The 13933-nt window shown below is 37.8% G+C and overlaps 2 protein-coding genes across 7 annotated transcripts in view; both read left to right on the top strand.

Annotated features, from left to right (window-relative positions):
• smfn (small fragment nuclease) overlaps window positions 1-13933 on the top strand; it is a 200105-nt gene that overhangs the window by 16574 nt on the left and 169598 nt on the right. The window lies entirely within an intron of this gene.
• kirrel3a (kirre like nephrin family adhesion molecule 3a) overlaps window positions 1467-13933 on the top strand; it is a 157872-nt gene continuing 145405 nt past the window's right edge. For 3 of the 6 annotated variants that reach the window (XM_079598953.1, XM_079598952.1, XM_079598954.1), the window contains exons 1-2: window positions 1467-1566; window positions 3311-3554. In XM_079598953.1, the coding sequence (XP_079455079.1) occupies window positions 3540-3554 (15 nt within the window). In that variant the 5' untranslated portion in view covers window positions 1467-1566; window positions 3311-3539. The remainder of the gene's footprint in view (window positions 1567-3310; window positions 3555-13933) is intronic. The other 3 variants (XM_079598957.1, XM_079598956.1, XM_079598958.1) reach the window with 1 other exon arrangement.

The following is a 13933-nucleotide window of genomic DNA, read 5'->3' as shown; positions in this document are numbered from 1 at the left end:
TTAACCGCACCTGCTGTTGCATTACCTACATCTGTTCCTTATTACACTGAAGCAAGACACATGATGAGCCAGCTTGACGCATTGGCTGCATTCAAAAGCTTAAGAAGCTGACTTGTTGCCTCGCTGCTTTAGGCAATGACTTTGAAGGGAGCACAAAGCTCACTAAACTGATTTCGGACAGACTTCTGAGGCAGCGTAACAGTTTATTGATCCACAGCAAAATAGAGGGAGATTCTGTGAAAATTAGGCAAATATTTAATTACTACAATAGTAATTTCTCGCTAGAAATGACATCAGAAGTGGAAAACGTTGATCAAAAATGCACATTTACACACAAACTGACAGCAAACACACCTTACAGATGCTATCTTTATTTTTGTAGCTCAACTGTGACAGAATGGAAAGGACAGGATTGTGGGATATCAAAGGCAGCGAAGGATACATCGATGCTGCCTTCAAAAATCAATCAGATGAAGGTGTAGGAGACAGGAAGTGAAGTTAACATTGGGTTCGGATGCCTTCCTACCTTGGAATGCGTCCTCCGAAGGCAGCATTTTTACGTTTTCAGACGAAGCAGCTCATAAACATTCCGGGTTGTTTGGCGCTTTAATGACTGATCAACGATCGGCCCATAATTCAGCTGTTTGGATCTTGCTGAAACGTCATGAAAATTAAATGCAATTTCATAATTTAAATCATTTAATTCTAATGTAGAATTTTTTTTCCTCCAAATATTTTTGTCTGTGAACCTGTGTAAAACCCAAATGAATGATTTTTTTTAAATATCTGTATTAATTTGATGTATTCCGAGTAAATTAAAAGCAACAAAATACACAGGGAGGCCTGTTTGAATCAGTCAACAGAGAAGCATCACTTTTTGTGGAAATAGTTAATATATTTTCTCATTTTCAAAAGAACAGAAGTCATGTGTGGAAGAAAGGATTTATAAAACCTACTCATTTCTATAGTCTTCATTAACATTTACTGACGTTTCATTTCTGTGTGGTTTAACTCATCAATAATTTGCTGACTTATGTAAATTAGGAACGGTGCAATACAGTGGAACATTGGCTGTAACTAAGGTTTTATACTATTTAATATATAGCAACTATTTTACATCTCTTTGCAGCACAAGCTCAGCTTATGGTAAAATTTATTAGTTTTTATTTTTTTGGAATAGTTTTTTTTTTTAATTACAATTTAATTAGGCTTTAAATTTTTATCTCAGTTAATTTATTATATTTAAAGAAAAAATGACTATGCAAATAAACAATATTTTTGTATAAGTTATGGCCCTTCAACATTTTGATTTTATGATCTTTTATATGCACAACTTTGCAGAAGCTAATGCTCCAGAATCTTTTACATAAGCCTTTTACATTATCATATGTAGTATTCAGAACTGCCTGACACTTGTCATCTTGTGAAAATCGTCTTGACAAGATCTCATCTCTCAATTCACCCTTGCCTCATGTAGGCCTATGCCCTATGGAATATGGTTTTTGACCTTTCCAATATGGCGGACGCGCGGGAGGGATCTCTCAGAGTGGGCTGAACTTGAGGCAGGTATGTATTTTCGCCGTTGTGCACGAGAGTTAAGTAATATCAGAGGTTACGTGAATTTCTGTATCACTATTGGTAGAACAAGTGTTTTAATTCTGGCAGCTATGTGTTTTATTGTTGGTAGTATATGGAGAGTTTTAATAGCGCGCTGTGTAGGCTACTGTAGACGCGTTTAATCTGCTCGCGAGTTTTGCCCGTTCGTTCACATTGCTGCATGTTTCATATACGATTCATAAGCGCATATCATTTTTAGAAATGTAAAACGCGGTGCAGTTTGTTGAGGACAGACGTGTTGTCGTTTTGCTACAGAAATGTATGATTGTCTACACATTTGTGTTTTGGATACTGTTATCTTTTAGTAGCCTAATATTAGAAGAATAGAGATAGTTTTCAGCCTAAGAAACCTGTCAACGGATGCTCTATCTATCTATCTATCTATCTATCTATCTATCTATCTATCTATCTATCTATCTATCTATCTATCTATCTATCTATCTATCTATCTATCTATCTATCTATCTATCTATCTATCTATCTATCTATCTATCAGAGGTGGAAAGTCCAGGGGTCAGAAAGTAAAAGTCCTGCCATATGTTAATTCCACCCATGAACTCAATCAGCTGATTTCACTAATTAGTTCTATCTCCTGGCTGAAAAACTGTGCTAATTAGCAAATCCAGGTGATTGGAACAAAATACTGAGGAGGACTTTTACTTTCTGAACCTGGACTTTCCACCTCTGCTATCTATCTGTCTGTCTGTCTGTCTGTCTGGATGTTTTGTTATGGAAAGTTGTATAATAATGAAATTAAGATTACATTTCTGTGTATGTACATGAGGTTTTGGTGACATCACAAAGGGTGGGCAGAGCTGCAAAGATATAGTGTAATATGTATGATTGAATGATCAGATTAATTTAATTTGATGCTGACATTAAATGGTATCGAATTGAAAGAGACTGAGGTCGATCATTATTACAAAGTAAACCCTGATGAGGTGATCATGACCCAAATGTGAAATGCGAATCCAAATGTGAGTTTATTTTGTAATAATGACCGTCAGAGTGTATAATTATCCCACTTACAGTACATGGCTACGAAATAAATCAATATGAAATATTTTTGTAAGAAAAAAAGAGATTGTAGCATGCTAGTTTTTTAGCTGACTTAACCGCTTTTCATTAGTATCAAAGCTCGTTTACTCACGAGCATGTTCATCAGCATGTTTTCTGTGATGGTGGCTTTTGCACAAGGGATCTGTGGATCTGTTTTCCAGCTGTGTTTAGAATGAATGCACATGTTCAGATGGCACAGGGAATATCATTCATCAGGGGTTTTGAACAACAGTACACATGGGCAGCGAGGAGGCATTTATCTCCCCGGAACAACACAAACACAGAGCTGCTGCCCTGGAGACTTCAGCTGCATGCTCAAATCACCATCCCTCTTCATATTCCACTGTGTCTAATTAGCCAATTCAGTCCAGACCACATTTATAGACCCGATGGAACATACAGACACACACTTATACACACATGCACACAAAGAAACTGTCCTGGAATTCACATGTAAATTAGATTGCAGTTCATAGAGCTTTGTTCCTACGGCGTGGGCGTCTGACTGTAGACATTTGAAGACGATCTAGTGGAAAGGACCTGGGCATTTATTCGATTAAAACCATCAGATAACGAATTTGCTTGTTAATAAATGCAATAATCATATTCTAAACTCGTGCTATTCATGTCACAGGCAGCCATCCACCCCAGCTTGCGCTGCAGATTGGCCCAGTATGTTCTCTTGAGGAGAATCACACTGATGTCTTCTGACAAGCTTCGTTCCACAGGAGAGAGGGGTCTGTCACCAGGACACCATCGCCCAAACGCTTGCCTGAGGCCGTCTTCCCCACTGACTCACATTCTACAAACAAGACACTAAAAATAACCGCTTCGAAAAGGTAGAAAAACAGCATGAAATATCCATGAAAAAGTCCAAGGTAAGATTTTCTTTAGGAACTCTTTCTATTAAAATTGGCTAACTCCATTTGAAACCGATTTGTTTCAAATAAGAGCGCGGCGTAAATATATCCCGAATTAGAAATGCTTCACTCAGCCTTTAACAAAAAGCAAAGGAACTTAATAGATGTGATTGTAAAACACTGACTTTCACATCTACTGTAAAAGAGAAAAGCAATTTCAGGCTTATATTCCAATTAAATGATTCTGAAATGATACCATGCTGAGTCCACCTCGTGGGTGGGTAAATTTTGGTTTAAAAGTGCACGTTAAGAGAAACTTATTTTTCAATGTGCATGGGGCACCTCATGATCATTTTCCCGATGATGAAAGTTTAAACACCCCAGGTTGCATCCTTTAATGATGTTCTAGAAAACTGCACTGAGTTTATTCGTCTGCAGAGGTGAATGCTTTTGTGATTTTTATTTTCATGCAAAATCATGTTTATTCATTAGGCATTTTGTACTCTGGGGGTCATAGATTCAACTTGGCTTTTCTAAACGTTTCTTTACCTTTTGTAGCTAGCGTTAATATTAAAATGAACACTCTGACTAATTAGATAATTACATGATCAATGTTTGTGACAGGAATGCCTCCTAGAGCAACATGAAGGCTGCTTTTATTTCATTATAAAATATAGATTCACCCTCATCTTTGAGAATCTTTGATTAGAGAAGGCTATTCATAAATAAAACACAGTACAAGTTTACTGAGAACTTTCTGGGAGCATTTCAATGGAAATTTAACTCCACGTCTGTTAACCCTAATGAACAAGAAAAATTATTCAATATTGAAATACTTAGTATTTTCCCCCCTCTTAAATAAAGTTTTACTTTAGTAAGTTTGAAAAACATGTTTAAAATGATGTACACTCAGATGAGATGAAGAATCCAGTCATATGTGCCTGGTTTATTTTACATGGAGATGGACAACATAGGCGCCTTATGAATACCACTATTTTGAGATCATGTGACGAGTCGAATATTCCCTGACAAAACAGAATTGCAAAAATAATGACTGTTTCCATACAGGTTTCCCAAACTCTCTTCCCATCTGCAATTGGTCGAAAAACAGATAGCCCTGCACCAAAGTCACACCATTAGTGGAGCAAATGTTACCGCATTTACAAAGTGTTTCTGAGGGAATCAGTATGCTAATGTCTTCCTCACAATTATCTCCGCTTATTATGCTGTGATAGAGGCGTAGAAAAAAATTGCTTACTTCACCTTTTAACCATATTTGGCCCACAAGGTTTCTCATGAATACTTCAGACAGCGCAGAGAATAATCCCCATTAGTACTCGGCTCTCTTCTTTCAGAAACATCCTCAGGCAGGTGTATAAAATATATTCCAATGATGCCATTACAAACACCTCTATTCCATTTCTTACTGTAGCACCTTTTTAAAAGCCTTCTATCTCTTTCAGTAACCGTTAGCGATTTGCTGATGACGAATGATGCTGAATTTAAGGCCATTAGTTAATTAGTAGATCATAACATCCCTGAGGACAAAAGAAGCCCCAGAGTGGCTTCCTCTATCAGAACCGTGTGTCATTAGATGAGAGAGAGACGCTAATTAGAGGGCTGAAAGAGTCTAGATATTATATAAAACCTCCCTGAGCTCGATGCTGTACATACGCACACATTTAAATGTAATATACAGGCCTGTTGTCTCCCCGCATAGAGAAAGCCTAAATCTAATTTTGGGGTTTCAAAATCAATAACCTTTTGCTAAAAGCCAGGCTTGTTAGTGCGAGAGGTGCATCTGGGAAATGGAAGCTGTATGAAACAAAATTCTGAGGTGAGGCTGAGGTGTTGCCACTCTCATGTTGTTAGAAAAGTCGATTTCAAATAGGCTATGTTATATGTGACAGTGCAAGTGAATGAATAACAGTCATTAGAGTCTTGCATCCACTAAGGCTACACCTCATTAACAGAATAGATTAAATGTATTTTTAGAATTTATAAATTAGATTAAAAACAATATATTGCCATACACAACCCATTTAGCTTATATAAATGTACATGTATAAAATATGTTGAAATAGGATATTCATTGGATCATCAAAAGTGGGGTGCAGGAGGGGATGATAGGAAAATAAGAGCAAATTTGTTTTTTTGTTGGCATAGTGTGCACTGATGAATCAAGTAAATCAGTCATTAAAAAATGATTAATCATTAAAAACAGGAATATGTGAGAATGTACTGTAAATGGGCTCCAGTTTTGATTGCATCTTGAAAAAAGTTTTCTTGTTTTGCTATCCGATCTTTTTCTATCCAAAGGGAGAGACAGAGCGTTCTTTTTATAGATATAAAAAAACATATTTTGATGGGAAAAACATGACATTTTTATCCTATTGTTTGTTATATTTATTTGTTTGGTCAGTGTTTTTGTGGATTTGGGTTCTTTTGCTGTTGTTGGGTGTAAGGACCGTTGAAATAACTAAAATAATTTGGCGAAGTGATATGGAACTGTTATCGGTCAAGACCTATTTTTGCGTTTATTGGAATATAATTGCACACTTTAGAACGTTCGTCAACCAATCAGAATCAAGCATTCAACAGCCCCGTTGTATAACTTATTTTAATTTATTATCATAATCAAGAACACACTAGGTTGGTAGTGCAAGTACTTTTACCGTTTAAGAACTTGCCAGTACAAATTGCCAATTAACAATGTGTACTTGTCTCCCATGATTGACATTGTCATCCAGGTACCTAGAATACCTAGATAAAGGTGTGTAGTATTTGGCTGGTCATGTGATCTGAATATGGTGACCATCTTTAAGTGGAATTAAACAAGCTTTGTCTTGGCCACTGACGTGAGTCTCAAACATAATTCGTTTGTTTACAATGCTATTAATTTGAAGGTGCAAAACCTGTTTAAAAGTCTACAAAAATACCCAGCGCACCTCTAAGCAAATCGATCAAAACATCATCAGTGACCTCCAGCTTTACGCACCCGTCTCCCGACTCGGCCGGCAGAACCTGATTCCTCTCGTCAGTGTCTCATTATGAAATAGAGAGGCGTTTAATCATTTATTTATTTTTCTAGGTTCCTGACGCACGTCTCTGACAGGAAAGCACTAACCGCAAGCGTCCGGTCAGCGTGCTGTTGCTCTGCTTTGAATCAATCAATATGCCTGGGCTGAATTTGGCCTGCAGGTAGTAGCACATACAGATTGAATCATTTTCAGATGATCAGATGGCCAGCACTGATGCGAGGAGACGGCCGCGAACGCCGACTCGGCGCACGCGAGACTCTGTGGCACGTGGTAATGAGCCTGCGAGTCTCTGATGCCTGCCTGTTCCGTGCCCCGTCTGCCCACTAACGAGACCCTGAATGCATCATCGGCTGACTGTCCGCCTCTGTCCCGTGGTGTCATAATGAAGCTTGAGAGGCCTCACACCTCACAGACACTGCTGCTCCCTGCCGCCCGATGCCTTTTAATGGCTTGTTTGTTTGCCTTTGTTTTATTCCTCCTTTTCAAAAGGCGACGGCACGTAGTCCCGACGAAATCGCCTGGGGCTCTCCTTGATGTTTATGTTGCACGAGAAGCGAATGGGATTGGAGCAGACAGAGCCGTTTATTGCCGAAGGCGAGTGCATCCGTACTCGATATCTGAATGGGGTTATTAACATCCCCTGTTTGCACCTCTTGGATGGGATTTTTCAGCAATCATTTTCACTCATGTGCAAGGCGCTGGAACTCGAGAGAGAAAGATGTGTGCTTGTAGGTTCAGAGGGTTTTATATGGATTGGTGGAAAAGTCTCTGTGCTGCTCCAGCGAGAGGTTTAAGGCCATAATTCTAGCTTAAGTACAAGAGGTCAGCAGATTTGCAAACCGTAAGCAATGGACGTAGCGCCTTCTGAATTATTCAAACCTTCCCGAATCATCCTTGCAACAACAACAAATGTGAAAATCTAAATTCACAATTCATTTGTTAGGCCAGCATCTTTCAGTGGCCTAGTAAATATGCCTGATTTGAAGTGGTTTTACATTTACATTTTACATTTTGGCAGACTTAAATTTAATTTAAGTTATTTTAAATTAGAATTGTATCAGTCCTTGCTTTCCATTGTTATTGAAACCATGATCCTGGCATTGATAGCGTCATGTTTGAGATACATGAAATGTTTTAAATAGGCAAATGCAACATATTTAAAAAATAAAGGTTCTTCGATTGTTCTTTGTGGCTTAAAAACACTTTTCGCCTTTTTTCTGGTGGTTAATGTTCTTGGTGCCTATTTGTTGGCTAACTTGTTAGTGACTTAAAGCGTCAAATTTTTAAAGCGTAAAGGTATCAAATTCATGTTTGAAATATGATGAGAGTCAGCTGATGCGACAAACGTGACCTGCCAGAACTAACGCTTTGCTTGATTTTGACTAATTTTGAACTAATTTGAAAATTCCAAGGGAACCCATGGCTCAAATGGTAGTTATTTTCTTGGCTTTTAGACTACAAACAGAACAGCTTTATGCAGATTTTATATTAGTTTTTGTGTTCTTTAAAACCATAGTAGAGAATTTGATTTTTTGTGTGTGTAGATCTTAAAATGTTCGTCAGTGTTGGATCAAGCTGTAAAACCCTTTTTGGTTCTAATTGGAGCCTTTAGGTTTATTTTATGTGTACTTCATCTTCAAAGACCGAGGAAGTCTTGGGTGAGCACTTAAATCTACTAGTGAAGGGCTGGAATCTAATGAAATTACAGTGATCATACAGAATTGATCTTACCATATAAAACATTGCCAATTAGCGTTGATGTCAGTGAACCTGCAATATATTTTATTGTATATATTTATATTTTATAGTATACTAAATTTTATAGTTACTAAACATTGTTTAGTAAACAATGGCCAATATAGTGTTGGAGATTTTATGCTTATGCGCAGCCTGATGGCCAATCTTCACTGATTTTACTTTCAGTATAAGCAGAATGTGAAGGTTGAATTAGTAGAGCAAAACACAGCTGTAGATAAAATATTGCAATCCACACAACATAATGGGAGACATATCAGAGTTCAAAAGAGGATACATTTTTGGTGCGCGTCTCACTGGCTCATCTGTGACCAGGACAGCAAGTCTATGTGGTGTATCGAGAGCTATGGTGTAATATTGGCATACCACCATGTAGGACGAACCACATCAGGAGTCACAGGAGTAACTGTCGACACAAAAGGAAGCTGTCTGGAAGGGATGTCCAGGTACTAACCCGGATTGTATCCAAAAAAAATATAAAAGCACAGCTGCCCAACTCACTGCAGAATTAAATGCACTTCTGTTTCCACCACAACTGTTCGCCTGGATTCAATATCCACAGTCGGGCTGCTATGGACTCAGAGAACAATATATTCAACCCTTTGGTCACTCGTGCCATTGCCAAATGTCGGTTTCATTGGTGCCAACAGTGCAAATCTTGGGCGGTGGACAATGTGAAACATGTATTGTTCTCTGAAGAGTCCACCTTGACATCCATGGGAGTTACAGTCTGGAGAAGCTCCATAGAGCCGTAACACTCGGACTGTTGCTGCCCAGACTGAAACACGGGTGGATCAGTGATGGTTTTGGGCTGCAATATCATGGCAGTCACCAGATCTAAATATTTTTGAGCCACTTTGGGGTATTTTGGAGAAGCAAGACAGAAAACATTTTTCTCCACCAGCATCACATAGTGACCTGGCTGCGGTTCTGAAGAGGAATGGATCAAAATAACTCTGGCCACTGTGCAGGACTTGTATCTGTCATTCCCAAGACAAATTGATGCTGTGTTGGTCACAAAAGGAGGCCCTACACCATACTAATAAATTATTGTGGGCTAAAACCAGTGGCCAGTTGCATAAACTTTTCTGATTCAAATTAGACCAATCTATCTTTTTATGTAACTGAGTTAAAAATAGTTTTAAAAAAATTAAGTCAATAACTGTTAAGACTAGTCTAAGCAGTTTATGCAACCGGCCCCAGGGGTTTCAGTTTCATTGTCCAACCCATATAAATATGTTATTTGTTACATACAAGGACATTAATCTTAAATAATGAATGCCGCATATGCTGGTGTGGTGCAATGAAGAGCAGATAAAAACATGGAGGAGTCGTATGATTCATGCATTCATTTTTTAAAAGACATGTAATCACTTCTAGATTGAGACATCTGCAATCTCTAGTTTTCCAGCCCAGTGGACACTACATTTCCTCTCTGTTCATAATAGACAAATCACTCAAAGCAACCCAAATATGGTGAGAAATCTCATTTAAAACCCTTCAGCCTGCAATTTCAAAGCCAGGTCTGCCAACCCAACACTGCTGCAGTGTCCTGATGACATATGAATTTAATCACATGACAAATCAGAAACACAAGGTAAGGCAAGAATATCGTTCCCTCTGCAACCCCTGGGGGAAAGTTGCGAAGATGAATTAATTTACCTGTTGTATTGTCTTTCATAGACGTGTCCTAAAGTATTTCTGTCTCTTAAGTGAAGAGCTCATTTAGTGTGCAACTTTGCTAGAAGAAGAAAAAAAACCTTTACTCTTAGAAACAAATGTACCTTTTGCTTTTAACTGGGGCAGTGCACTTACACAACTTTTGTTCTTTATTTACCCCAAAAATGTTAGTTCGTATTAGTAGACTTATTATGAGTTTCTCTGTTTAATTTGCGCTTTGTCTCCACATTAAGTTTTCATCATAGTTTAGTTTTTTGCCCAAAGTTTTCTATAGTTTTAGCTTAATTTTTTTTTAATAAAATGTAGTATTTCTGGGTTGCTACAGTGCACTAAAAACGGTTACATTTTTCATCACAGTTTAGTGTTTAATGCAGATGGGTTGTTTTATATGTATTATATGCATATATATTTTTTGACATGTATTATATGCATTTTTTTTTTTACATGTGTAATATGTTTAAGAGACAATATTTTACTAATAAATTGAGCAATTCTATTTTAAAAGCCCACTAGAAACCAATTGCCATGTTTTTATGACTACAATACGAATACCTTAATTGGATTAAAATGATTATTTAAATGTATCCAAAGCACCACTGAGGAATCACTACATTTGAGCTGGATACATTTTCCTCTGGTAATATTAGCTTTTTGCTAAGCTAACAACGCAATACTCTAGTGCATTAGAAATTGATTTTCTGATATTTTTTGTTATTGAATGAAATATATCTGAAGGCAACATTTCTCTTCACTTTGTCCACAATCTTAAATGTCTTTTGTTTGGTAGAGTTCTTTTGTAGAGTTTTTTCTTTTTCTTTTTGGAGAATACATGCAATGCTCCCTTAGAATTTGTCCAGAATAAAGTATATCTTAGATCTCATCACACCTATAATGTCTTAAAATGCTGTCTAGGTATAGGAAGCTTCGGTTTTGGAACAGAGCTTGTATATTATTGAGACATTTTCACATAGTTGTTTTCAGGCTGAGAGAGGAGAGATGATTTAGCAGGCAGGAACAGTTCAGCTGTCCACAGAGATGAACAGTTGTGTCGGTGAAGCTTGTCAAGCTGTCAAAGAAGAGCAATAGCAGCATCAAGCTATCTGAGAATTAATCTCAACACCAATCAAAATAGTAAAGATTTGGTGCTGGAGAGCTGGTCCAAGCCTCTTAGAAGAGCGCCTGTCATGGTTAAGATGCTGTGGTCTTTGGTTATGCCAATCAAGTGTTCGAAAACTTGAGATCAGACACGTATGACATTGCAATAATGGCGCCGTAATAGAATTCTAGCATGCCAGAGTCACAATTTCTTCATCCATCAGCCCTCGCCGGTGTGGCGGCTTTATCTCTAGAGGAAGACATCACACAGAGTTGTGTGTGAGTAAACCCACACACACTTAAATTTATCAGATGACATGGCTTTCCTTCCATCAAATAATCTTCAGTGCAGATAATAAAGAGATTAAACACTTCTACTTCTGGACGGGTTTCTCCGTGGAGCAGATCCGAAACTGTTACGGATGGTGGAGCTCATTCATCGGCTAGTTATTTAGAAAGAGGGGGAAATGGATTCCGCACTTTGACTATGACTAATACAACATTCAGTTAAATGTATAAGAAGCCAGTGAGCCGTAAAGAAGCAGGAGAGGCTTAAGACTGTGCCGAATAATTCAGACTCATGCTCAAAGAGGTAGGAGGGTAAAATACAGTGATTAACGATTTGTTTCTGTACGATGTGGGTATGTTGATCATCACTCGGCTGCTGGAGCAGAGAACCACTATAAACCCAGCAATAGAGATGTTCATGTAGGTCAGATAGAGTTGTTGGTAAAACCACAGTATCTTTCTGTCTGGTGTTTCCCCCCAAAATAGTTTTTCACAATCCCTTGCTTTTTTTTATTTATTAATTTTTATCTGGGGAAAAAATGCTTTTATCCTCTCTGGGTACCTTGTGTCACCGTTATTAGTGACTTAACAGCGTTTCACTGTATTTTTGTATCATTTCTTGACACAACTTCCAAGCTCTTACATTAGAAAAGAGCAAAAGCTTTTTTCAAGAAAATGGTGGATGGCAAAAAGCCTGCAATCTATATTGTGTTGCTTCTTGCACGTTTTGCGGCACTTTCAAAGTGAAATGTCCAGTGAGTGGTGTTAAAGTGTGTTCCGTTTGAACAAAAACAGATGAACATGAATCTGCCGAAGTTTTACGAATGTTGGTTGTTGTACGTATTGCGGCAGATAGAAAATGAAATGTCCATTGAGAGGCACTAAAAGGTTAAATGCTCTATAGGGTGGTGCAGTGATGACGTAGTTTGGTAGGCCAACCCGGATTGGCATCACCCAATAGGATTTTTCCATTGGCTTTTGGATCATTGCAGAAAATAAGGTCTGTGACAAAACAAATCTTTTGATTCTTACATGTTTTGTTCAATCTTCACAACTGGACAGAACTTTCATGATTTTTTAAGCATAAGTCAAAAGCTAATCGTAGGATATAAATGATCTACGGCATGGTTACATGACTTCAACCATGGCTAAAAACGTCACCATCACTAAGATGCTGTTTACACGACACCTATTCAACTAAAAATTTACACGACAATGGTGCTTTGAGAGCATTTGAGACTTTTGAAAACGGGTTTCAAAGTGCACGTTTTTTTAATGTGAATTTGTAAATGCGCATGCATATTACATGCTCAGTTGGCGCGTAGTGTTTCTTTACAAAGTGACATTGCCAGCTAGTGGCCTGGCATGAATAATACAGCGTTTTTAGTTGTCACAAGGGCGTTTTACTGATGTTTTTTCCCCCGAATAAAACGCGAATATAGCTATCTTGCGCTTGTGTTCACCACAGACTTTATTTCAAGCATTTAACCAAAAACCCATTGTCCTCAGGACGATGGAACGGGAAGTGCTAAAATGCTAATTCGCTTCCAGGTTTTGGCCTACAAAAATACATCATCCCTGCACCACTCTATTGCAAAATAACATACCACATACCCTAAACACATTTGCTGAAAGTCTTTGAGCTATTTTATTGTGACTTGTGTTTCACAGCTCTTGTACAGCGTTCCACATCGTAAGTGCAGTGCTGTACCGGGGTGAGCTATTGAGCAAGCTTATTCTATCAGAAAATACAAGTAGAGCCATACAAATAGAGCTGGTTAAAAATTTTGAGCTGGTAATCAATATCTATTAGTTTATAAATCATACACTTTGGTAAAAGTGTCTTGAGGTCATAAAGAGCAAGGAACTGCGCTAAAATAACTCCTTATTGATCAAAATCTGCCCCTGTATCATATTTTTTGTGAAAAGGAATAGTTTGTTGTGTTTTACTGGCATAAGTGTTCCTCTCAGCTGGAAACTGCAGTGAATTGAATGGTTTTGGACATCTGCAAAAATAGGTAGAGGCACGGTTTTCCAAGGTTGTATGATTAGTATGTGGCTACATTTAACGCATTTGACCATGTTTAAATCCATTCTGCCCCCCCCCCCCCCCCCCACCCCCCATCAAAATCAGAGCAGAAAATGCTTCATTATTTTTTTTAAGTAAATTTGTTCATGATCTTGTTATGCTTGTTATCAAAAAAAATAAAATACTTTACAAAATTACAGTATGTCAGATACAAAAGGTCAAAGTCAATCAGGCAAACATGCTAAGTATGTTAGTTGTTTTAAAATGGCTATGCAACAATTTGTGATAATAACATTAAACATTTGTATTAGCTTTCCAGGCATGCTAAGATATAATCAGGTTTGATCAACATGAGCTGTTTTTCTGGCAGACAAACAATGCTTTTATAATGATTAACTGCACATTATGTTCCATGTTCCTGTTACTTTACCACTGGGTAACAGGTAAAAGGTTATTTTTAAAAAATCACACATATTTCTCTGAATGGCTAAATATGGTTGAATGCTATA

The sequence above is a fragment of the Phoxinus phoxinus genome (genome assembly GCF_949152265.1).
Source record: "Phoxinus phoxinus genome assembly, chromosome: 23".
NCBI classification, from domain to species: domain Eukaryota; kingdom Metazoa; phylum Chordata; class Actinopteri; order Cypriniformes; family Leuciscidae; genus Phoxinus; species Phoxinus phoxinus.
The sequence above is the reverse complement of the archived record's forward strand: the minus strand, read 5'-3'. Positions and strand labels throughout refer to the sequence as shown.